This window comes from Candoia aspera, chromosome 7, assembly GCF_035149785.1.
Source record: "Candoia aspera isolate rCanAsp1 chromosome 7, rCanAsp1.hap2, whole genome shotgun sequence".
Classification (NCBI taxonomy): domain Eukaryota; kingdom Metazoa; phylum Chordata; class Lepidosauria; order Squamata; family Boidae; genus Candoia; species Candoia aspera.
This window is the reverse complement of record NC_086159.1, coordinates 67,906,723-67,931,302: the sequence shown is the minus strand read 5'-3', so window position 1 is coordinate 67,931,302 and position 24,580 is coordinate 67,906,723. Positions and strand designations below refer to the sequence as shown.

General features: G+C 40.5%; 2 protein-coding genes across 3 annotated transcripts in view; one reads left to right on the top strand and one right to left on the bottom strand.

Annotated features, from left to right (window-relative positions):
- The window catches only part of LAMB4 (laminin subunit beta 4), a 59,497-nt gene extending 51,696 nt beyond the window's left edge, over window positions 1-7,801 (bottom strand). Inside the window, exon 1 of the mRNA XM_063309357.1 lies at window positions 7,713-7,801. Coding sequence (XP_063165427.1) covers window positions 7,713-7,801 — 89 coding nt within the window. The remainder of the gene's footprint in view (window positions 1-7,712) is intronic.
- On the top strand, window positions 1,256-23,630 carry ERGIC2 (ERGIC and golgi 2). 2 transcript variants are annotated; one of them, XM_063307985.1, is made up of 16 exons: window positions 1,277-1,389; window positions 2,744-2,813; window positions 8,364-8,429; window positions 8,904-9,051; window positions 10,060-10,168; window positions 13,655-13,701; window positions 15,427-15,497; window positions 16,590-16,630; window positions 16,844-16,945; window positions 17,601-17,696; window positions 18,110-18,165; window positions 19,842-19,940; window positions 20,502-20,599; window positions 21,048-21,210; window positions 21,446-21,525; window positions 22,683-23,630. In XM_063307985.1, the coding sequence occupies exons 4-16, from the start codon at window positions 8,946-8,948 to the stop codon at window positions 22,746-22,748; spliced, it is 1,134 nt and encodes a 377-aa protein (XP_063164055.1). In that variant the 5' UTR covers window positions 1,277-1,389; window positions 2,744-2,813; window positions 8,364-8,429; window positions 8,904-8,945; the 3' UTR covers window positions 22,749-23,630. The 2 variants fall into 2 exon arrangements, with proteins under 2 accessions (XP_063164056.1, XP_063164055.1); XM_063307986.1 differs by lacking the exon at window positions 2,744-2,813 and having other exon boundaries at window positions 1,256-1,389.
- The last annotated feature ends 950 nt before the right edge of the window (window positions 23,631-24,580 follow it).

The following is a 24,580-nucleotide window of genomic DNA, read 5'->3' as shown; positions in this document are numbered from 1 at the left end:
CGGCCGCTAGCCGTCCTTTTGGCTTTGAGCTAGCTGTGTCATCATGTCTGGGGCTAGTTGAACTCATCCTCTGTTCCTCCCCAGTAGCATTTTGACCATCTTCCAACCTGGGGGTCTCATCTTCCGATGGTATACCGACATATCTCTGGTTGTACTGATCCATTTCATTTTCATGGCAAGAATACTGGGGTGGGTTGCCATTACCTTCCCCAGGGATCGCATTTAGTCTGACCTCTCTGTCATGACCTTCCCATTTTGGGTGGCCCTTAACGGTTTAGCTCATGGCATCATTGAGGTGCTCAAGCTCCAGCACCACGACAAGGTAACGATCCTTTTGCTTTAAACTGGACAGCAGCCAGACCCTAGGATGTTCAGCAACTCTCAAAGGGGAATGAAAAAACTGCTAGCTTTTGGATTAGCTGTTAATTTAAGCTTCCAAAAGTGGCAATACTTAATCTTATCTAGGAAAAAACCTAACCTAGGCCTAGTTAATACTTGAAGAGGAGACTACGTAGTCAGGGGCAGGGGGGGGCGGAAGCAAAAAAGGCGATTTCCATATTGCAGCCAAGAAAACTGCATGGAGATGAACGTAGAGTTGTACACAGTCATCACGACCTGAGCTCAGCTCAAGCCATCCTTATTTAGCTGTGCACAAGGGTTTGCAAGTAAGTCCCCAAACTTCACACGGCTGCTGTAGAAGAGAAAGAGGGAGCTAACTTGGGATTTCTTCATTTCTCCCTTTGAATTACAAGAGTGAATTTCTAAGGCAATAGGTGGACCCAGCATCAAGAGTCGGATCCCCCTGCTTTTTGCACTACGGAAGCTGCCCAAAGATTGCACCTTCATAAAGCAACCCCCTCCCCAAAATAGGGCCACCTAATTTTTTAAATTTAAAATGCTAACAATTTTTTTCTGCATCTACTAACAAAGCATTTAAAAAAAAAACAGGCAACGTTTGTAAAAACGAAAGACGCCCGATTCCCCCCACCCAGCACCGCAGGTGGAGCGCCGGGAAGAGCAGCAGCGCACCCTACCGAGGAAGAGCAGCAGCGTGGTGGAGAGAGCAATTGAACTGCCGGAGGCGGAAAAGGGCGAGGAGGAAAGGCGGAGTCAGATCGATCATAGAGCTTCGGGGGAGGGTAGAAAGGCCTTCATTTCCGATCTTTTTTGTTTTATCCCCGGCCGCTTCCTGGAAGCGAAGGGGCGGGGCTCGCGAGTGCGGAGCGGCTTTCTAATTGGTCCGGGATCCTGACATCGGATCGTTCTCCTTTACGCGCGCGCCGCGTCTCTTCGGTTCCGAGCGTCCCGCGGCGCCGCTGCCCGATCGGACCTGAAGCTGCTGCGGCCGCGGCCGGCGGGGCGGAAGGCGGCGGAGATGCGGCTGGGAAGGTGAGCGCTGCGGACGGCCGGGGCGCGCGCCCCCTCCCGCCGCGATCCCCTCTGCCCGGTCGCTCAGGACCCCGCGTGCCGCTTTCCTTTCTGGACTGGCCGCCCCTCCGGTCAGGCGGAGCCCCGCTCCGGGCGCTGGGATGGCTGTGGCCTCCCTTCCCGGTTTCTGGAGTCACACCGCACACGTGACGCCGAGAACACCCCTCTTTGTGTGCGGCACGTGTGAATGTTGTTCACGGGAAAGAAGTGCTTTCAGGTGGCTCTTCCGTTCTGCTTAAGCGAGTTTGAATTCGGCAGGCAGAAATGGGGCATCGTGTCAAGTGTGCAAAATGGCTTTAGTCCGCTTTACCCGTCAGTGCTTTGAACGTTTCTCTGGTGCCATATGGGAATGTTGTCAAGGTAGGGCAGGATGCAAAAGCGACTCAGGTTCGCACCTTAAGACCCGCGGAACTAAAACAGTTGCAACTACAACCATGTGCTTCGACTGATTGTGTATGTCACCCTTAAGTCGGTTTGCATTTTCAAATCTTGAAATCTGTCAACTGGAACCGTGATTTTCAGGTTGACTGTAATGTCCTTTCTCCTGTCTTGCAGTAACACCGTTCTCACGAATCTACAAAGAATGCCTAAGAGATTAATAGTTGCTGCAGTTATCCTGGATGAAAATGTCACTGTGGTTCATGGTGGCAGATGTAGTTTTGCGCACTGCCTTTCTTATGAGGAGAAGGAAAGATTAGCGGTGCAATCCTTTTGGTTGGTAGCATTAGGAACCCTCTGTGCAGAAGCACCCAAAATCTTACAATAATCTTTTAGGAAAAGGATGTTGAGATATGCGTATTGGCAACCTGCAGCTCATGTGTAGTTGCTGATTACATGGAAATTTGTAATCTTCTCTGAGATGTCTTTTATATGCTGTTCTCTTTTTCAGTTAGAGTTCTGATGTGAAAGCAATGTGGTCTGATGGTGCTCACCATCAACAGCTGTTGGCAGTGTAATAGTGAAAGTAATAGATAATTGTGGGATGTTTGTGTTTGCCTGCCCTAGACTTAAGTCACACTCTTTCATGTGTTTACTTTGGAGTGTGCTGATCAAGGAGTGGGATTTACTGTTGAAGAGGTATGCATAGGATCCAAATTTAAATGTTTTCTGCCCTATTCTCATTAACAATGCTAGAATTACAAGATTAAAAAAGAAAGAACAGTCAAGTCGTTCCTTAAATATTGGAATCTCAGATATTGAGAATGACTTATATACTTTGTCAGAGAGAGAGAGTCATACACAGGGGAAATAAATTATAAGAATCCCTAGATGTGTCCAACAGGAAGACTTTTACTTTCCTTTTTTCATTTAATAGGTTGCTAAAGGCAGTCTGGCAATTGCTGATAGGCTACTCTGATAGAGGTGCGCAGTAGAAAGAGACACAGGTAAGATTGTTGCAGAACGGGATTGTGTTTGACGTAAGAAATTAAAGGTCAATATCGAACACAGCTAACACCTGAGCACCTTGCAACATTATGGCTGTACAGGGTGGCATAATCTCTATTTTCACTTCTGTAACAATTACAGTTACTTAGTGTCTTTTAAAGAGCATTGAGGTGTGCCAGGTGCTTCACTCATCCATTACAGAAGGGGGATTAGAGAGGGATGAAAATAGAATTGGTAGAAATGTGCAGGCTATTTCTTTATTGCTGCAATGTTATGCTCCTGGCACAAGTGCTGAATTGCTCAAAATGATCTGGACATAGATCCTAATGGATCTTTCTGTAGCTCTTGTCTATGTTATCAGATAAACCAGTTTAAGATCAAAATCTTTACATTACCCCCATCTCAGCTCTACTGCTTACTGCATAAACTTCATTGTCATATTTTCTAGTACAGGACCGTCTGTGCCTGATCTTGTAGTATCAAGATACAGACTTGTGTAATAAGGAAACTAGCTGACACCTTGCAATTTTAAAGGAAATTGAGCACATGATATCATGTTCTGCTGTCAGTATAGAGTAGGACATGTCAAGTTAAATCAACCTTTAAGTAGATTTAGTTTCTTGTGTGGGCAGTGTGATGTGTGGTTGTTGCTGGTTCCTTAATAAGTAGTTAGTATAAACCTTTCTGGGTTAGTAGTGACTCAATCCCAATGAGGTTAGTTGAGTGACTCAGAATTGATTGAAATACTATTTATTTATTTATCTATCTATCTATCTATCTATCAAATTTTATCACCACCCATCTCCCTCCCAAGGAAGGAGTCCCATTGCTTCTGAGTGAAAGTTGTGACTGAGTGAGAGAGAGCTTGGATTCTTCAAACCTAAAAATTACCATTCTGTTGGTTTCTTATTGTTATGTTTTTATAAACCTTGCCAAAGCTTTTAGGAACTAGGACAAATTTAAGCTGCTCCTACATCTTCATCTCTTTGCAAGACTTATGCTATCTTTTCCCCTCACCATCCTAGACCCATTTGTCTGAAAGCCTCAATTGTCTTCTGAGCAAATCATGTCTTGATTTGAATGCCATTTATCTGGAGTTTCAGATTTTATTTTGGAAATCTAATAGTATTTTCTAGCCTTAAAATCCTTTCTTCTCTAATGCAAATGAATCGGAGGCGGGGTTCCCATTTTTAGAAGAATAAAATGTAATTGCCAACTAAAACATATCCATTCAGTGTGGCAGCTTTGACAATGCATCTGCTCACATGTTTGTTGGAGGCAGAATGGTCTGAAAGTGAACTTATGTGAGCCTCACCCATGTTTACAAATATTTGTTAGTATGTGGTCTGGCACAGCCCACTTCAGGTCATAAGGAAACTGATACATGTTTAATATTTACAGCTGAGTCTTATACATTCAGAAGTGAATCACACTGAATTCAGTGAGCTTCAGAAGGTAGAGGTTTCTACCTGTAAAGTGGGTATAAAACATTGTGGGCTTTATTCTATACTCCAAGATAAATCTGTTCAGAGCAATGTTATGGCTCCAGTAGAAATTCACTTCCTAAAACATGAGAGAATCATTTAGCACAGATTCTTACTCCAAATGCTTTGGTGAGATTGAGTTGTTCCTATGTAAAATAACAAATATCTGAATGCATGCAACTTCGAGTTATTTGTTACATAGTAAAGGGAATACTTATGTGACATGCATTTAGTGCAGATTGTAATTAGAATCCATGCAAAAGTGTATTTTTTTCATTGATGTTGTTGTTGTTTATTCGTTTAGTCGCTTCTGACTCTTCGTGACTTCATGGACCAGCCCACGCCAGAACTTCCTGTCGGTCGTCAACACCCCCAGCTCCCCCAGGGACAAGTCCGTCACCTCTAGAATATCATCCATCCACCTTGCCCTTGGTTGGCTCCTCTTCCTTTTGCCCTCCACTCTCCCTAGCATCAGCATCTTCTCCAGGGTGTCCTGTCTTCTCATTATGTGGCCAAAGTATTTCAGTTTTGCCTTTAATATCATTCGCTCAAGTGAGCAGTCTGGCTATTTCCTGGAGTATGGACTGGTTTGATCTTGCAGTCCAAGGCACTCTCAGAATTTTCCTCCATCACCACAGTTCAAAAGCATCTATCTTCCTTCTCTCAGCCTTCCTTATGGTCCAGCTCTCGCAGCCATTATGTTACTACGGGGAACACCATTGCTTTAACTATGCGGGCCTTTGTTGTCAGTGTGATGTCTCTGCTCTTAACTATTTTATCGAGATTTGTCATTGCTCTTCTCCCAAGGATTAAGCGTCTTCTGATTTCCTGACTGCAGTCAGCATCTGCGGTAACCTTTGCAGCTAGAAATACAAAGTCTGTCACTGCTTCTACATTTTCTCCCTCTATTTGCCAGTTCTCAATCAAGCTGGTTGCCATAATCTTGGTTTTTTTGAGGTTTAGCTGCAAGCCAGCTTTTGCACTTCCTTCTTTCACCTTCATCATAAGGCTCCTCAGTTCCTCTTCGCTTTCAGCCATCAAAGTGGTATCATCTGCATATCTGAGATTGTTAATGTTTCTTCCAGCGATTTTAACTCCAGCCTTGGATTCCTCAAGCCCAGCATGTCGCATGATGTGTTCTGCGTACAAGTTGAATAGGTAGGGTGAGAGTATACAGCCCTGCCGTACTCCTTTCCCAATCTTAAACCAGTCTGTTGTTCCGTGGTCTGTTCTTACTGTTGCTACTTGGTCATTATACAGATTCTTCAGGAGGCATACAAGATGACTTGGTATCCCCATACCGCTAAGAACTTGCCACAATTTGTTATGGTCCACACAGTCAAAGGCTTTAGAATAGTCAAGAAAACAGAAATAGATGTTTTTCTGAAACTCCCTGGCTTTTTCCATTATCCAGTGGATATTGGCAATTTGGTCCCTAGTTCCTCTGCCTTTTCTAAACCCAGCTTGTACATCTGGCAATTCTTGCTCCATAAATTGCTGAAGTCTACCTTGCAGGATCTTGAGCATTACCTTACTGGCATGTGAAATGAGTGCCACTGTTCGATAGTTTGAACATTCTTTAGTGTTCCCCTTTTTTGGTATGGGGATATAAGTTGATTTTTTCCAATCTGATGGCCATTCTTATGTTTTCCAAATTTGCTGGCATATAGCACGCATTACCTTGACAGCATCATCTTGCAAGATTTTGAACAGTTCAGCTGGGATGCCGTTGTCTCCTGCTGCCTTGTTATTAGCAATGCTTCTTAAGGCCCATTCAACCTCACTCTTCAGGATGTCTGGCTCTAGCTCACTGACCACACCGTCAAAGCTATCCCCGATATTGTCTTCTGTATATTCTCACCACCTTTTCTTGATCTCTTCTTCTTCTGTTAGGTCCTTGCAATCTTTGTTTTTGATCATACCCATTTTTGCCTGGAATTTACCTCTGATGTTTCTAATTTTCTGGAAGAGGTCTCTTGTCCTTCCTATTCCATTGTCTTCTTCCACTTCCGCGCATTGCTTGTTTAAAAATAATTCCTTATCTCTTCTGGCTAACCTCTGGAATTTTGCATTTAATTGGGCATATCTCCCCCTATCACTGTTGCCTTTTGCTTTCCTTCTTTCTTGGGCTACTTCTAGTGTCTCAGCAGACAGCCATTTTGCCTTCTTGGTTTTCTCTTTCTTTGGGATGTATTTTGTTGCCGCCTCCTGAACAATGTTGCAAACTTCTGTCCATAGTTCTTCTGGAACCCTATCTACTAAGTCCAGTCCCTTAAATCTATTCTTCACCTCCACTGCATATTCCTTAGGAATATTAGTGAGCTCATATCTAGCTGATCTGTGGGTCTTCCCTAATCTCTTTAGTTTGATCCTAAATTGTGCAATAAGAAGTTCGTGATCTGAACTACAGTCAGCTCCAGGTCTTGTTTTTACTGACTGTATAGATGTCCGCCACCTTTGGCTGCAAAGGATGTAGTCAATCTGATTTCGGTGTTGTCCATCTGGTGAAGTCCATGTATAAAGCCGTCTCTTAGGTTGTTGGATTTTTCATTGATACTATTTGCATTTACATCATGCCATGATTGTTATCAGTTTGCCGAGCTCCTTTCCAGTTGGAACACCTGAATTCTATTTATTGGGTTTCCAATTATTTTGATGATGGTGAACAGTGTACCTCCTACAGGCATTGATATCTCATGAAACTGTGTGTAAGGAAGCAGTAGTTATTCCAGATCAGTGTTTCTCGACCTTAGGGACTTTAAGACGTGTGGACTTCAACTCCCAGAATTCTGGGAGTTGAAGTCCTCACGTCTTAAAGTCCCCAAGGTTGAGAAACACTGCTCCAGATTGTTTCAAGAATTCTATTTTTGCGGGAAAGGGCTGCCCTGGCATGAGATTGCATGATGGTGCCAGAGACCAGAAATGATTTCCAACCCACTGTTTATTATGTTTATAACTCACAGGGTGTCAACAGGGGAGTCAGAAAAGTCAAGATGGTGGCCACAACCATGCACTCAAAGCCCCACCCCTTTTACACATGATACAGCCTTTTTGACCCACTCCCTGTAGACATGCCCTGTGCCATTTTATCCTTGCACCAAATCTGTGAGGAGGTTAAGGGGAAAATGACTGCTGAAATTTAGCCAGAGAGATTCAGAACTAAATGGAGATTGAAATCTGAATCTCCCTAATCCGGTGCTCTCATTCCCCACAGGCAGACCCTCTCTTTTGCATGCTGAGGAGTGAACAATGCTTCTTGAATATAGAAAAAACTGTAGAAATATAGGTAGGGGAGGAAAGGCATCAGACAGGCTTCCAGTAGAAGCATAACTCTTCATTATTGTGGTTTTCTTATTAAAAAGAAAGAATACTTTTACTACATGATATCTAACATGTTTACTTTCTTTCACTCACTTTGTGAAGTCTTGAAATCTTTCCCCATCTTTGCTCCCTTGGCTTGTTTCAGCCTCTTCTTGTTGGGGTGGTTGTTTTGTCCTTGACATCCTTATTTCCATCAATTTGATAAACTTTGTTCTAAATCCTTTGCAGTCAAAATAAAGTCTCTAAAAGCAGAGGGACAATACTTTTAAGAAAATCTTTTCTCCTTCAGCCTAAGGTGGGGGTTGGCAACACAACCCATTAGGGCAGCAAAGGGCCTGTCCTACCCTCCCCCCATGATACCTGTAAACTCTCCTAAATTCAGTTAAAATCAAAATAATTAAAAAAAAAATAAAAAAAGCTGAAAGATGGCAGATCTTACAAGAATACAGTGATTTTGTGAGATCTCCTCTTAGAATGTCTGCCCCTTTGCACTAGTGCTGATAAATTCTTGAGTGAGGTCTTTCCCAAACTGCTGAAATCTCACAAGACTCAGCGAGATTGTAGGATTTTTTCTTCTTTTTAGTTTGTTCTTTGTTTTGAAAACAGACGTTGGACCCCTCATGATAGTAACTCAAGGCTGGAAAAGGTTGAGGATCTGGCCTGTGTGACTGTTTGTTTAGAATTTTTCTGCTTATCTGACCTTCTGTAAGTTCATCCATTAATGTCTGTATTCTCTTGCTTCAGAATCTCTGCCCACAACCCAGTCAGATTCTGCCCACTTTGCTAACGCAAAAGAAGCAGGGAATCGAGGTAATATTATTCGAGTACTTTGATATATTTTTTTTTGTTTCAAACCTGTGCTTTCATGAGTGAAATTGTCTTGTGTTTTAATGGGTTGGACTTTCCAGTGAATTTTCAAATAAAGTGCTTTTAAGCGCAGCTTGGTATCCGTAAATGGAGAAAGCCAAGAGGGGAATTTGCATAATTCATGGCACACATTGAAAAAAGAAAGGGAAGAAAGCCAGTACACAATCCAAATAGTGTTATGGTCTGTTGGATACTTTTTTAACTGCTTTATTATAGTCTGAAAACATGAATTGTGGAAATCATTTATCAGTGTTCTGGTCACGCTATAATATTCTAGGCAGAGTCAGGCATTACTAAATCAATGTTTGTCAAGTAATACTAGAGCTTGCTCAGTTTCTCGTGTCATAAAGCTGTTCAGTTGCTGTGCTCAAAATGAATATTTGTCACTTTTTTCACTTGGGTGATGCTCCTGTAAAGGCAGTGTATGTATGAAGAAAGACACTGAGGGATCTGCTGAAGATGAGGCGACTGAATCGGAAGAAGACTTTGAATTTAGTGAAAGAGTTGGATGCCTTTCCAAAGGTTCCAGAAAGCTACATAGAGACTTCAGCAAGTGGAGGAACAGGTAATTCTGGCTGATGGTTTGCCTTCTGCTTTGGGACTAGTAGCTGTTGCATGTAAAGACTGCATTCAGCAAGGATCAGTGGGGAGAAAGCAGGGAAGCTGGACCACTGTGGAATGCTTACTAGGAATAACTTTTTCTCAGTAAGAATCTGGAGTCTCAGATCTGACTTTGCTTAGTTCTTAGGTTTGTGTATATCATCCAGTGTGTCATGCCGTTGTGAGAGAGGCACCTCTTTGGAGTTGCTCCTTGGAGTTGTGCAGCAGATACTTGAAGGCATGGCCCCTTTGAGGTCCTTCTGAGATCTTCTGAGCTTTTGCCACCTCACCGTCTATCCTGGCTTCTCTTCTGTCTATGTATGCACATGGCAAGTCAGAGGATTTGGGGAAAGACTCAGAACAGCTCTGCTGAGTTCTGGTGTAGCTGCACTTGCTTTGCAACTTTGTGAGCAGATACAAAAATATCTCACTGAAGGATCTTTATGGGCCAGATAACCAGGATCATATTTTGCTTATCTATGCATGGTTATACAACCTTAATGAAGTATTTGGTTTCTGAATATACCATTAAGAGCAACTTTCTTGAACCAGATGCCTCCAAATTTAGGCAGATTAGAATAGCCCTGCTGGTTGAGATTTGGAGAATTGTAGTCCTCTGCACCCAGAAGGCATCAGATTGTGCTTTCCTGTCTGCACCTCGCTCCTTTTTAAAATAGAGAAAGTATAAACAACTCTTTTGGGGTCAGATATGTTCGGGATTAGCCTGCCAGCAAAAATCATGGTTAAGTCTAGCTTTTCCTGCCGTGGTATGTATCTTTCTATGTCCAGAAGATTGTCCAGCTTTGGGAAAGATTTTCCAAACTGCCAAAAGAGTAACTTGCAGTGCCGATATAGAGGACAAAATGAAAAAGGGTTCAAATAGAATCACTTAATCTGTGAGTGTATAGTTTAAAATCTATGACTTCTCCCAATCAGTGCTATTTTAATCTCATTATTTTCTTCTTCTTTTTAGTTTCTCTAATAGCTTTTACAACTATGGCTCTCTTAACCATAATGGAGTTTACGGTATATCGAGATACCTGGATGAAATATGAGTATGAAGTAGATAAGGATTTTACTAGGTAATACTTTTCCCTAGATTATTCTTTAAACTTGTATTGACTGTATATGACTTAATTTGTTTTTTAAAAACCTTGACTGCCTTAAGGCCACAGTTTCAAAATTCCTATATTAATCTGTGAGGTCTTGGTAACAGGAACACCAGGTGGTTGAGAAAAGCAAAAACAAAATTATTACGTGTCTTCTGGGACATAAGGAAGAAACATGCTTGCTATACCCTAGAAGGCAATGAGGTAGGGTAGATTCAAACAGATTTGTTTAGGAACAAAGCAGTTACAAGAGAGTATTGGCACAGTCAAGCCACTTACAATCAAGAAAGCTAGATTCCCCCAGAAGCTCATTAGAGAGATTTAGTGAAAGGAAAAGGGGTTGGTTACAGGATTCTGGAAGTGGTTATGTATGTACTTTAGCCCCGATTTATCAGTGAGTACATTAAGGAAGGACCTTAATGTACTCACTGATAAATGCCTTGATGTCTATGATCTTCCTTCTAATTTCTTCCCCTCTTAATTTAAGGGGGAGGTACTGCCCTTTTAGAAGATACAGGTAGAAAGTCCATCTGTTCTACAGTGTTTGGCAGACACTCATTCCTTTTCCCAGGCTCATTTCATCAGTTCTCCTGAAATCCATCAGTATGCTGCCTTGATAGTATGGGAGCAACTTCTATTTCACTGGAATGCCATTTGATTTTTTTGAAAGGGATTTTTATGGCCTAACAGCTGCATCTTTATCATCTGATTTTGCTGCCAAGACCAGGAGCCAGTTTAGCTTATTCCATAGTCATTGCTGAAGAATTAGAAATCAGGTGTGGGATTATGAGGTCCTTCCTTTCAAATATGGATTCTCTGGGCCCTTTCTGTGAGCTCGAATCATATGTAGGGGTCATACTGGAGTCAGCATTAACCATTGTCAAGGATATTTAGATAGATTGGACCCAGAAGATCAGTAGGACCACTTGTCTTCCTATACGTACCTGCCTGAACCTGGAGATCTCCAAGATAGTCTTCTTTACATTCATCTCAGAAGGATTTCTATAGGGAAAGGGCCTGTTCAATGGTAGTGCTTTAGCTATGGAATGATCTGTCCAATGTCATTTGCCTGGCATCTACCTTAATATCATTTTTGTCACTGTGTGGAAACCTTGCCTTGCTAAGCCTTCTGTTTAAACATGGTTTCAGTTCCTAACAAAGGGCAAACCTAGTTTACCATTATCCCTGGTTGATGTGGATATCTTCATAACCCTTAACCATGGTTTAAACTTACAAAAAGGCCCATAGAGATTCATGCTATATATACAGAGAGAGAATCCATGTGTGTGTGTGTGTGTGTGTGTGCGCATACGCATACGTACGTACATACAATCCATGGCTGGTTCCCAAGTCTATTTTTCATCTTTTAAGCTGGGAGTTTACATTCATACCAGTGCATTTCTTGATGTGATTTTAACACATTTGGAAATAATAGTTGTTTGGATTCTTTGTGTTGTTGTCATGGAGATAACTGGGCAATGTCCACCTGATACGTCTAGGCAGTGCTTGCAAATTTCAAGACACAGTACTCATTGGTAAGAGGTCCCAGTGAAAAGCATTGTTTTTACTGGGGGGGGGGGGGGTTCTGTTCTTTGCCTTCATCAGTTAAGTATGATTAGGCTGCTCTCATCCTATGTTGCATGAGAGTTCATAAATGTTTCGATTTGCACCCTTAACAAATGCTTTGAATATTCCAGTTTTTTTTTCAAAAAAGCACAGGAATAGTTCAACATGTTTCTACGCAGTCACTTTTGATCTTGCTTTAGACTCAAAACAGTAGTTGAGTCATTATTCTCCAGAAGGGGTTCCTTACTGTTCTGTTCTCTTCAAAAAAAACAGAATGGGGAGACTTACAGTATATTGTGGAGATGTAAATCTTTTTTTAAATGGAAATGTAACCTTGGTTCCTTACTTTATTTTTCTCTCTCTGAATACAAGCAGAAGTCCAATAGGCAAAGTGGTTCACACTCAGGTTGCCAAATTGAGGCTTTCAACAAGGTTGACTTCTGTAGTTCTAATTGGCCTCTGAGGAAAAAGCTCAACATTCGTATCTAATTAAATCCCATCCTGTTGCTTTCCAGATGTTAGTTTTCATCAATAGCACATCTAGGCTGGAGAATACTGGCCTAGCAAAGGTTTATAAAGATTTGGGACCCAGATCCAGTTGGTTTGGGGAGCTTCTCTAAAGAAAAGCAGGGCTAAGGCAATCTAGGCTATTCAGTACATAGCTAAGGCAAAAATGACATCTCGGATAGTTTGAACATCACATTTCCAGTTTTCCAAACCTTAGTCTCAAGAATCAGGAATATTGTTAAGGTTTTCCCATTGCGGTGCAAGTTAACGAAGTCCAGACAGTTACCATCTCATATGATACTTTAAGGAACTGGTAGATGCCTGAAGCATTCCACATGCCTTGAACAGGAAGCATATCATGGCAATGTTTTTAGGCACTGGATTTTAGCCCAAAGAATTGAAATCTCACAAGGTTGCCAAATCTTGAGACATTGTTTTTTGTTTATTTTGCACTCTTTCATAAGAAAGTAAGTCCGTGCCACGTTACGTACAAGAACAAAGCAGATTTCAGCCATGCTAATTTTTTTTTTAAATGTAGCTTTCTGTAAGGAATGCCTAAGACCAAATAAAGGACTCAGACTCTAAATCAAGTTTAAGCTCTGGCTTTTATTTAGAATAGACTGCACACCAGTAAAAAGCTGAGAGTGAGGGAAGCGCGCCAAAAGTTGAATTAAATAGTCCCGCGCCAAACAGCGCTCCACCCCCACACTCCCCGGGTGCGCCCTGCGAGTTCCACGGAGTGACAGGCCATCATGACTTGATAGGTGAGAGGTCGTCCAGCCCCATTCGCCCCGGGCATCGCCCTGTTTATCTTCCTGCAAGGTAACGGTCCATTACCGGGCGATTAGACCTCGATATTCCTCGAAAGCCCGGACGCGCCTTTCCGAACCTTGCCCTGATCCTTTCTTTATCAGGGGCGCCAATGGCCGATTACTGGGCGATGGGGACCTTGTTTGTTCAGTAGATCTCCCAACCCCATTACCTTCTTTGTCCGGTTTATTGCCTGCACCTTTCCAGCCATTGACACGCATCCGCGCTTTGTCATGCGAGCCGTTACGATGTCGCAAACATCGCAACGGTGATCATGACACTTCCTATTGCTCTGCACCTCTAGTTACACTGAGGCTGATCTCTGGCATAAGGAAGGTACTGCAGCTTCAAGAGAGAGAGAAACTCCTCCAAGATTTTATAATATGGAAGCATTTTTCAGAATCTGCTTTAGTCTTTCTGGCTTCACTTCCTTCAAATTTTATTGCCTGCCATCCCAGTAAATGTTCTGCAGTTGTAGCTTAAACATTTATGAAAAATTGTATCACACATCTGGACAAAGTAGAATGGTAACAGTGCTATGATGAAATTAACCTATTTGTTTTTTCCCTTTTCTAGTAAATTAAGAATAAATATAGACATTACAGTTGCAATGAAGTGTCAACGTAAGTATTCTGATCCAGATTTTTATTTTATTACAGTAGTTATTTAGGCTAGACTGACATATTACTCATGAAAGCAAGGTTGAAATCAAACAATGTTATGTAAGGTTCCTTGCCTCAGGCTTTGACAAAAGATGGAGCTTCTGCTAGTAGATCCTTGATAGCTTTACCTTAAATTGAGACATGTCTTTGATTCCTAAATGTTTAACATCCATAAAATCACTGTCTCATATTGTTCTTTTTTTTCCAACATTGTTTCATTGCTGGTATGAATTCATTCTTACATGGGCTGAGGAACACAACCTGATACAAGATTTGTCTGTTGCCAAAACAAGAGTCAGGTGGAAACAGGGTCATCTAATCTGTTGCATAGCTTGAACAGGAGAAAGAGTTGCAAAAATATGAACTTTGATTTCAATTTAAATAAGACTCACTTTTGATACACAGCAGTCACTGGAATTCTTTTGTAATGACTTCTTAGATTCTCTACAATAAATTACTTCTCAGAAGTTCCTGGATTGTCATATCCCTATTTAATTGGTTTCAATTCAGCTTGCAAAGAGAAGTCTGATAGCTGGTACAATCAATGACTTTGAAAAATATGTTTTGGATTTTTATAATTACAATAATTATCTGGGTTACTGACATGGTTGACTTGTGGTTGGGAGAATGAATATGTTAATGTCTTTATAGTGTATGGAGGAGAAAACATCATTCACACTGAATTGTTAAACATAATTCTTTGCTTTCTCTGTAGTATAGATCTTTCGTCACTTGTATTGTGCATTATAGTCACTTTTGCTTGGTAATCATGTGCCTTGCATGACACATACAACTTCTTTCGGTAACTAGGTAACACATATAGCAAAATAAAATAAGAGTTTGTAGTATCTTTAGGGCCCATTTTATTGTAGTGCAAGTTTTTGCAGATTATCTCCATTCTCTGAAGCAAATGATGTAAGTTCCTTTGAAAAAGATGAATAAGTTTATACAGTTGGATGGGTGTTTACTCCATTTATCTGATTTGGGCTTGTTTAAAATTTGTTAATCCTAAGAAAACCACAGATCTCTTTCCCCCCATCCTCCTCTCTCCCCCTCCCTTACTTTCTCTTTCTCCCTCTTTCCCTGGAAAAGATAAACATGTTTATATCTTTGGAAAACAGTATTGCAATTTATTTTCTTAATGCCACCATTCTTAATGATACTTATTTTAAAGCTAGAAAGTGGGCTTTTGAGATGGCCACGTTCCTTTTTGTCCTTTTTTTAAAATCACATTGGATAGTACAAAAAGGACCAGGAAAAAAAGAGAAGCAAGATGCAAAGTGGAGCTAATATTCAACAAAATGCTTTGAAATAATGGCATCCATTAGTCCCCGCCAGTCCTTTTGCCAACTAACACATCTTGAAAATTACCATCCTTATTTACAGCACTAATCATCAGTGTTTTAACAAGCAGTAGAACTTATTGTTGTCTCAGAAGAAGCTGCAACATTTCTGTAGTCCTCATTAGGAAGAAAATGTGATTTGTAAATTCCCTTTGTTTTTGACGTGCTGCAGTTGGTTGGTTTGTAATGCTCAAGTTCCAGAGTTTTCCACATGTAGAGGTGAAGGCTGCTGTAATAAATTGAGACCTTGATACAAGGGATAGATGGATCAACACATTAAAAAAATGCAGTTTATATCATGTTTTGCGAACTTCTTATATGTCCTTTTCAACTTTTGAAACAGACATTGGTGCTGATGTCCTGGATTTGGCAGAAACAATGGTTGCTGCGGCAGATGGGTTAGTCTATGAACCAGTAAGTGGACTTCATGTTCTTTGTCAAAGGTGTAATTATCCCTGGCTTGCTGTGTATTCCAGTGGTGAAGAACACCAAAACTATTCATCCCACAGTGCTCTTATTTTACTGAACCTGGCTGGGTATCCACAGTAGCAGCAGATATGACTGGAGGTCACACCGACAATCATGATATCCATGAAATGCTATGTAGAGTCAGGAGCTACCGTACATGGTATCTCTAGTGAGCAATGTAAGCAGAAGATGGACTTCTGTTCCAAAGATCTTACAGTCCAATGTAAACTACAGTATGCGGTAGCAGAGGGAAGATAGCAAAGAGGGAATGCAAGTAGGTGAATGCCACTTTTCTTTCAAGCCCTACATACGGAATCTACTATTTTCTGTATTCTGCCATGAAGGAAGCAAGACATGTTTCTTCTGTGAATTAACACAGAATCCAAACAGCTGTGTCCACTTCATGCTTATGTAATTGCAGTGGCTTTTAATGCCAAAGTTGTCACAGTATGGTGATGATTAAGACAATGGTTGGCACCCAGAATAAATGGTGTTACAATAATGGTTAATCAAGTCTCACTTGTGAAGCCAAACATAAATGGAAAATAAACAAATGGAGAAAGCATAAAATGACTCACTGAGTCATTTAGGTTTATCGATTAATAGGTGCTCAATTGCTAAATTATTTCTTCAGTTTCAAGTATCTCCTCTGTATCATCTATGGCATTTCTGTCCACAGGGACTGGCAGTATCAAAATCAGTTGGGATGAATTATTATTATTTCGTGCCTTCAAGTCAGTCTTGACAAGTCCCTGCAGTTTCCTTGGCAAGATTTCAGAAGCGGTTTGCCATTGCCTCCTTCCTAGGGCTGAGAGAGAGTGACTGGCCCAAGGTCCCCCAGCTGGCTTTGTGCCTAAGGCAAGACTAGAACTGATGGTCTTCCAGTTTCCAGGCCGATGCCTTAACCACTACACCAAACTGGTTAACATACTGAATTATCTTTTTGTGCAGGTTTCTTAGACTTGCAGGGTAAAGTATGTTTTTGAGAAACAAACAGATAATATTTGTCTTAACTTTGATAATTTGTTTTTGTTTTAGGTAATATTTGAACTCAGTCCCATGCAAAGAGAGTGGCAAAGGTAATAATTCAGAAGCAACATAAACAAATGTAGATAGTTTGTGTACGCTTATATATTTGCTAAATTTGGTTGTCCTCAGTATCTGTATAAAACTGAAGCGCTCTTTCCCTTGATGAGCCTTAGCTCATCAACACTAACGCTGCTTGGTTGCAGAGATGTTTCCCTGTAGTTGGAAGTGCTGGGCTGACTCTTTGTCATTTGCTTGACTTCTAGGATGCTGCAAAATATTCAGACTCGGCTGCAGGAGGAACATTCTCTGCAAGACGTAATATTCAAAAGTGCTTTTAAAAGTGCTTCGACGGCACTGCCACCAAGGTGAGAGAGCGCCATCAGTGTTTCCTTGACTTGCGAGGGAGAAAACATTCATGAAAAAAAGTAAGCTGACATTGTAATCCAAAACATGCCAGTTCAGAGATAAAGGCCACAATAATCAACGTATTTTTAGAATCAGTAGGATAAGCCTCTTCTTTTTTGTGAGAGTTTTTAATACGCAAAATTATAAAAGAAGAAAAAAGGCTGGGGAAAAAAACATACAAGACATAATACTTTTTAAGGCATCAATACATTGAAGCCATGATTCACTGTAGCTTATCCATATTAATCAGTTCTGCAAACTGCTGACTTGTTGGAGCCGTATGTTTGTCTTTCCAATGCTGAACAGTAAGTCTCTTGACTATAGGTCCATTTTCTTTGTCCAGAACTGAAAATATTAAATTTCAAAGTTGAGTTAATGCATGTAATTGCTTCTTACCAAAATGGAATAATATAATGTGCTAAGTGTTAACTGTAACCTTGTATCTACTCCTGTGGTCATTGGAGACCATTACAAATTTGACTATGGACGATAAATAATCTATATTTTCCAAGAGCTTGTAATTTACAGTACTTAGAATGGCCTGTCAGGTCATGCCATGTCAGTAAAATGTGAAGTACTGCTCTCAAGAATTGCACTTTTTTTTTCTCTGCACAGGGAAGACAAGCCTGTACAGTCTGCAGATGCCTGCAGAATTCATGGGCATCTCTATGTGAATAAAGTAGCAGGCAACTTCCACGTTACAGTGGGCAAGTATGTTAATTTCATTTACTGAAACACTATAAATGAAACACTATAAACCAGTGTTTCTCAACCTTAGCAACTTTAAGATGTGTGGACTTCAACTCCCAGAATTCCCTAGCCAGCCATGGCTGGCTAGGGAATTCTGGGAGTTGAAGTCCACACATCTTAAAGTTGCTAAGGTTGAGAAACACTGCTATAAACCAACCCACCCTTTCTTCCCACTTCAACGCATTGGATGCACTTTTCTCAAGGAGCAGGCCAATAAGGCAACCTACGTATGTTTATTTGGAAGTCTGTTTGTAAAAATGGGTGTTCTTGTAATCGATGGTATCCTTGGAAAAGGGTATCAATTCCTTGTTTCAGATTGCTTTTTTATAGCATTCCTGAATTCTGAAACCATCCTTTTCTTTCTTTCTTTTTAGGGCAATTCCCCACCCAAGGGGCCATGCTCATTTGGCAGCCCTTGTGAGTCATGAATGTAAGCCATCTCTGTTTCTTTGCATGGAAGTGTAATTTGTTGCAGGGTATTTTTGATGAAAACATCTAGACCTATTCTTTTCACCTTGCCAAAATACTTCGTCCAGAATGTGACAGACGCAGAGAGCAGCCTGCCTTCGAATGTGTGTTTAGACCAGTTTGCATCTACAGCCGCCACTGGATTTTGCAGAGTGGTTGAGCTGAAGGAGAATGACACCTTTCTCCTTATCTCTGGACCGCGTGTAAATGTTTTCCAAGATGCTTTCTCTTCAACAACCGTCTGTTTTCTCTCAAAATGGAGCGTGATATTTTGTTGAGCCAGTCTTAAAGGCTTGGATTGTAGATCTTAACAAGCCATTAAGGCAGGTTTTCTCAACCAGGGTTCCGTGGAACCCTAAGGTTCCGCGAGAGGTCACTAGGGGTTCCCTAAGAGATCATGATTTATTTAAAAAATTATTTCAAATTTGGGCAACTTCACATTGAAGAGGTAAGTTTCATTCTTTATTTGTAGCTTAAGAACCCTGTTAATACAGGCCTACACATGAAACGAATATAATTATTTGGTAACATCTGGCCTAAATTTGAGCCTGAATGTGCAGGCCTGAAAAATATTTCAAGGGTTCCTGAAGGGTCAGAAGGTTGAGAAAGGCTGCATTAAAGGTTTCCATGCTAGGTCCAATGCAAAAAACACAAAATGCAACACAGTACAACCTAGCGTTAGGTAGGAACGTGGCCCCACTCTCTTGTGTGTGCAACTGTTGTTAAATGGCTTAAAAAAGTACAAAGTCTTCTCTTCAGTTCTTGAATCTGTTTTAAAGGCAGTCATCCAGATGTCTGATACTGGATGGAGTGGGGAGCGAGAGAAAAGAATTAAGAGAAATAAAGAGGCAGTTGCAAACATTTTACAGTTGCAGTCTTGCTGCTTTTAGGGAACTGAAGTGCCCCACCGAATATTCAGAAATGTGGTAACTGGAGGGCTTCCATTTTTATGAAATGGGGTGGCAGCCTTAATAAAGAGTTTCCCCGTGCTTCTGATAACTGCAGTTGTACAAGATAATAGGCTATGACTTTGTTCACAGTTTTATAAGCTTATAAGCTAGCTTGCAAAAGATAGCCAACTTGCGGCTGCTGCTGCTGCTGTTGTTGTTGTTGTTGTTGTTATTCCTACTCCTACTCCACAGACTGTTTCCAGCATTGCGTGAGCAGACTTCCAGTCGTACAACAGACCTTTCATATCTTCTTCCCCCTACAGTATCTTGCGCGCCCCTCCCCATGTGCTCTAAGTGGCATCAGGCTGCTAGAAGGAAAATGGGAAGCAGTAGACATAGACAATTAGATTCCATCTTCTATTTTGACTTGCCATTTAAGAAGTAATTGAAGTTGTTAGAAGACATAGCAATTGTAATCTATAAGCCAGTGTTTCTCAACCTTGGCAACTTTAAGATGTGTGAACTTAAATTCCCAGAATTCCTTAGCCAGCATGGGGAATTCTGGGAATTGAAGTCCACACATCTTAAAGTTGCCAAGGTTGAGAAACACTGCTGTAAGCCTTGCCAAGTTACATGACTTGATTGGTGTACAAGAGTGAAGCTCTTAGATTGCCCTGAGCTGAAACTACACGTGTGTCCCTATAGCTAAATCACAGTATTAACCTGTGGCTTCTGTTGTGTCTTCCAGCATACAACTTCTCCCATAGGATAGATCACTTGTCCTTTGGAGAGCTCATCCCAGGGATTATTAATCCTTTAGATGGTACTGAAAAGATTGCATCAGATCGTAAGTGGGTTCCACATGGCAGAAAAAGCGTAACAGTTTTGTTGAGTTTGTTGTTGCTCTTGGCTTACAATTTTCAGCTTGATTTCTTGTCATTGGATTGGATTGATTGCAGCATTTTAGTTGCATTTTTAATAACTCCACTGAGGTGTTAATCACACCTCCATTGGGATCTTAATAATAATCAGTAGTGTAATATGTTTAATAAATAAATATGTCATTTTTATGGAACCTTGCCTCTAGAATGATGGTACATTTTTCTGTAGAGCATCTTTCTCTTCCCCAAATTATTAATACATTTACATAAAGATTCATTTAGCTTTTGTGGTGTGGTGAACCTTTTATATAAGTACAAGGAGGTAGATGCAGATATGAAGGCATGAAAGACTTATGAAGCAGCGATTCCACTTCAGTTGTATCAGACATGAGTTTATCCCATTTTAAAGGTGCTTTAAAACTTAATGTATGATGTGGAATAACACCAACAATGTAGGCTTGTGCTGAGACTGTTGTTTTCCTGTGCAATGAATTTTGCTTTAATTGATATCTTTGTTTTTTCTGCAGACAATCAGATGTTCCAGTACTTTGTTACAGTTGTGCCAACAAAACTTCAAACACACAAAATTTCAGCAGAAACTCATCAGTTTTCAGTAACAGAAAGGGTAAGACCTTGCTTAAAAAAGAGCAATTAGTGGAAGGCTATGAATTTTTATTCTTTTTTTTAGAAATTTTTTGTGTGTATATGAACTGTAGACACTATTTTCTCCTGTTCTGTTTTATCTATGATATAAATAAAATAATACTCTTACAGTAAACATGCATATCCATAGTTAAATTTCTCCCAGATTTTTCTTTTACTTAAAATTCAATAATGTATGTCAGCTCTTCCGAAAGATATTTTAAGTAATGTTCACTTACATCTTAGTCTTAATCTTCTTAAGTAGACAACATGTCAGTATTCACATTGATGCCATTTCCATTCAGACTGTTACTATATAGATGGTCTCTGCTTTTCTGCCTTGTGTAAGTAAATCAGAGTCTTCATTTGTCTTGGATCTAATACTGCAAAACTGTACCTGATTCATTTTTCCCTATTGCTACTCTTTCTAGGAACGTGTGATCAACCATGCAGCCGGAAGTCATGGGGTTTCTGGAATTTTCATGAAATATGATATCAGTTCCCTTATGGTGACGGTGACCGAGGAAAACATGCCCTTCTGGCAGTTTTTAGTGAGACTCTGTGGTATAGTTGGAGGAATTTTTTCTACTACAGGTAAATATATTCTGATCTATTACAAACATGAAACACTTGACTACAAGAATATAAAAGCAAGAGGGATGAGACACTTGTCGGTGGGGATAAAGATTATAGTTTGTGCCTATTTGTACTACCAGTGATAACTGTAGCATTATCATTTCACACTGTGGATAATGAACGTATAACCACATTACAGTATCAGGTAGAATAGCCAGCATCACCAAATATTTGATTTGTTCTCTCACTACAGGCATTTTACACAACATTGGAAGATTCATAGTGGAAATTATCTGCTGCCGTTTCAGACTGGGGTCTTATAAATCTACATCTGTAAGTGTATTCTGAGTAACACCTAGGGCTTTGCTTGTATCTAGCTTTATGCAACACTCCACTTTCCCTTCCTGCCCCATTCAGAAATGCTACCCAGAGGGCCAGCAGAGCAGAATAAGGTTGTAATCCAGAGGAAGGGAAGAATCCCTGGAAATCTGGTGGTGCAGTTTTTCGAGCACAGCTCTGCTCATGGAAGATAGCACATCCCAATTTTTAGGAATCTCCCCTTTAATGCTGCCCTAACCATCTCTGCAGCCTTTGGGGAAGGGTTGAGGGAGTTGACATTGGGATAGTTACAGAATTACAGAGTTGACAGGGACCACAAGGCTCATCTAATCCAACCCTCTGCATTGTGCAGGAAGAGCAGTTAAACCACCCATGAGAGATGGTGTCCAGTCTCTGCTTTAAAATCTCCAGAGACAGAGAATGCACAACTTCCATAAGTAGACTGTTCCACTGTTGGACAGGCCTTACCATTAGGAGGTTTTTCCTCATGTTTAAATGAAAACTAGGTAGGTAACACCAGTTATTTCTGGTCCTAGTTCCTGTGGCCATGGAAAATAGTTCTTGGCCATCAGAAGATGAAGACCTGATAGGGGAAAATCTACTTCTGCCCTCCCAGCTGCCTAAACTTAAATGGGAATCCACCCCATAGCATGTTGTTTTACATCTCTGGTAATACACCTGTGAAGAAGTAGCCTTCAGACTGAGAATAGAAGAACTCAGGCCTTCCACCATTAGCCCTTGATTATTTGAATGGGCTGCTTTGGTATATGTCTTTTTCCAAAATTAATGACAGCCTTAAGCCAGGGGGAAAGAAAGTTAGACCAATTGGGCTTATTATAGGGGAAAGTCACAGAGCAGTTCCAAAGACAGAGATTGAGAACATTAAATATCCCAGTTGCTGAGTTGAATACTGCGACCAGCATCACATTGGAACCACTGGCTAATGTGCTCTTATAGTCTAAATTAAAGTAAACATAAAGATTAGAAATGATACTGAGATTATGACATTATCTTCTTAACACTTCCTAAATAAAGCTGTTTTATGATTTTTCTCTGGAAGGGGAATAGGTGGAGATGAGCAACAGCAAGCCAAAATGCATGAATAAAGGAAAAAATGACTTCTCTGCTTTTTCTTTCTTTCTGTTTGACAGGTCCAGCTTCAAGATGGCCACCTAAACAACCACATACCTCTAATGACGGACAATGCTACACATTAGCACCTTCTTCAGAAACTGTTTTCTTTCTGTCTGACGCAGAAGACACTTTTATAGCAAAACATTGTGCAATATGTTAAAGACAGTGCTGATAGAGGAAAACAAGCCTTTTACAAAAAAAAAAAAAAAAGGGAGAACAATTAACTTCTCTGTGTGACTTGTCTGTCCTTTCAAGGATTCATAAAGAGGCCAAGATGATCCATGAATTAAGTCCTGCTTCCTGAATGAACAGGATTGTTGTTTAGATGAGACTGTAATTCAGAAACTGCAGTTAACCGTGAAACTATCAACTCTAGATTCCAAAGCGTTACAAGATTCTCATAAAAACTAACATTCAAAGGAATGACGTTGGAAAGAGATGTATTTTCAATATGTAGTATAGCAGGAAAATTTGCAGCGTGAACTCAGAAGTTGTATAGTTTTGTTTTTAAAACAGGATGCAAGATGTGGGTTTTTCCCCCCTACTACATCTTTTAAAATGTCACTGCTGTAATAAGACTATGGAAATCCCAGGAAATGGAGAATAGCACAAGAAGGAAAGTTAAAATCTTGCACTGGGAGCGTAGCATGTATGCATATTTATGAATTGGCTGTTTAAACAAATGTGGAAAACATTTTAGTATATCACTTATTTTCAAACAAAGTTTCTCAAAAGAAAATGGACTGGTCAAAGAATTATGAGCTCTTCATATTGTAAGTTGTTGAGAGTAATGGATAGCCTCTTGTTCTAGGGGCTCTTGACAATCTAAAGGATCCATCACGGTAATTGTAACATTTCTTGAGTTTTAAGGTACCATCCAATTGGATTATGATGCTGATCTCCAATTTTTTTGTAGGTTGGTCCATATGTGCTTGTGCCCTGCATTAAAATTTTCTTGAATGTAAGGGAACTCTGTTGGCAGACAGTGGAAGAGAGGAATACTGAAATTAGTGGACATTAATAATGCAATTAACTATGAATCTTTCTGAATTTAGTGGCTATTAATTCCATACTGTGTGGATACACTGTACTCTAAATCCTGAGTCTTGTGTATCTAGCTGATACTGGAGGCAGCCACTATGTTCCTCTGGTTGCCACTGAATTTCGTTCAAGGTCCATAGACATCTGTAACAAATAAGAACTGGATGTCAATTATTTATTTGGGAAGCTTAATATAGGAAAAATGTAGAAAGCACGGTTGGTTCCATCATAACTTCCAAAAATGTTTGGAAGATCAAACATTTGATGTCCCCACTGGAAGTCAAAAATGTTCTTTGTGTTGAAGAATGGAAAATGCGGTAATGACACTTAAAACATACCAGCTTGGTGCTTTATGGCTGTTAGCTGGAAGGGCCGAAGTGGAAGGAAAGATCTGAACTTAATACCGATGGAAGGGATAGAGAAAATTTGATGCCAATGAAAATTGTCATATTCCAGCAATGCTTGTGTTGTGGGGAGATGAATGTGTCTCATTCTGATGGTCAGATCAGGTACACCATGGTTTTCAGGCACTAGTAGGTTTAAACTGTCTTGTAGAAACCATTTTTGACATACCTAACTCACAGGTTGGTAGCAAGCGTTAACGCTAAGGAAGATTAATCAGTAGGTTTTGTAGCACACTGGAAGTGCTGCAAATAATACCTCCACTTGCAGTAATGATGCTGCAAGAAGTTGTCTTCCTTTTCTCTGCCAAAATGTTTGGCTTTCCCTCATTATGAATTAGGGTGGGTGCGTTGTGCTTGTGATTACTGGGTATATAGAATTCTGCCGGGATTGTGACATATTGGGTCTGATCTGTACAGAGAGTACTTCCAAGATTTATGGAGACCTTTTGGGCACTGTTACCTTGGCCAAC

Bases quoted from the DNA above. Each gene is read 5' to 3' on its own strand.
- ERGIC2 (XM_063307986.1), top strand. From the start codon at position 8,946: ATGAGGCGACTGAATCGGAAGAAGACTTTGAATTTAGTGAAAGAGTTG. The intron at 9,052-10,059 runs GTAATTCTGGCT...TCTTCTTTTTAG, and splicing joins TTCAGCAAGTGGAGGAACAG to TTTCTCTAATAGCTTTTACA. The intron at 21,211-21,445 runs GTAAATATATTC...CTCTCACTACAG, and splicing joins AGGAATTTTTTCTACTACAG to GCATTTTACACAACATTGGA.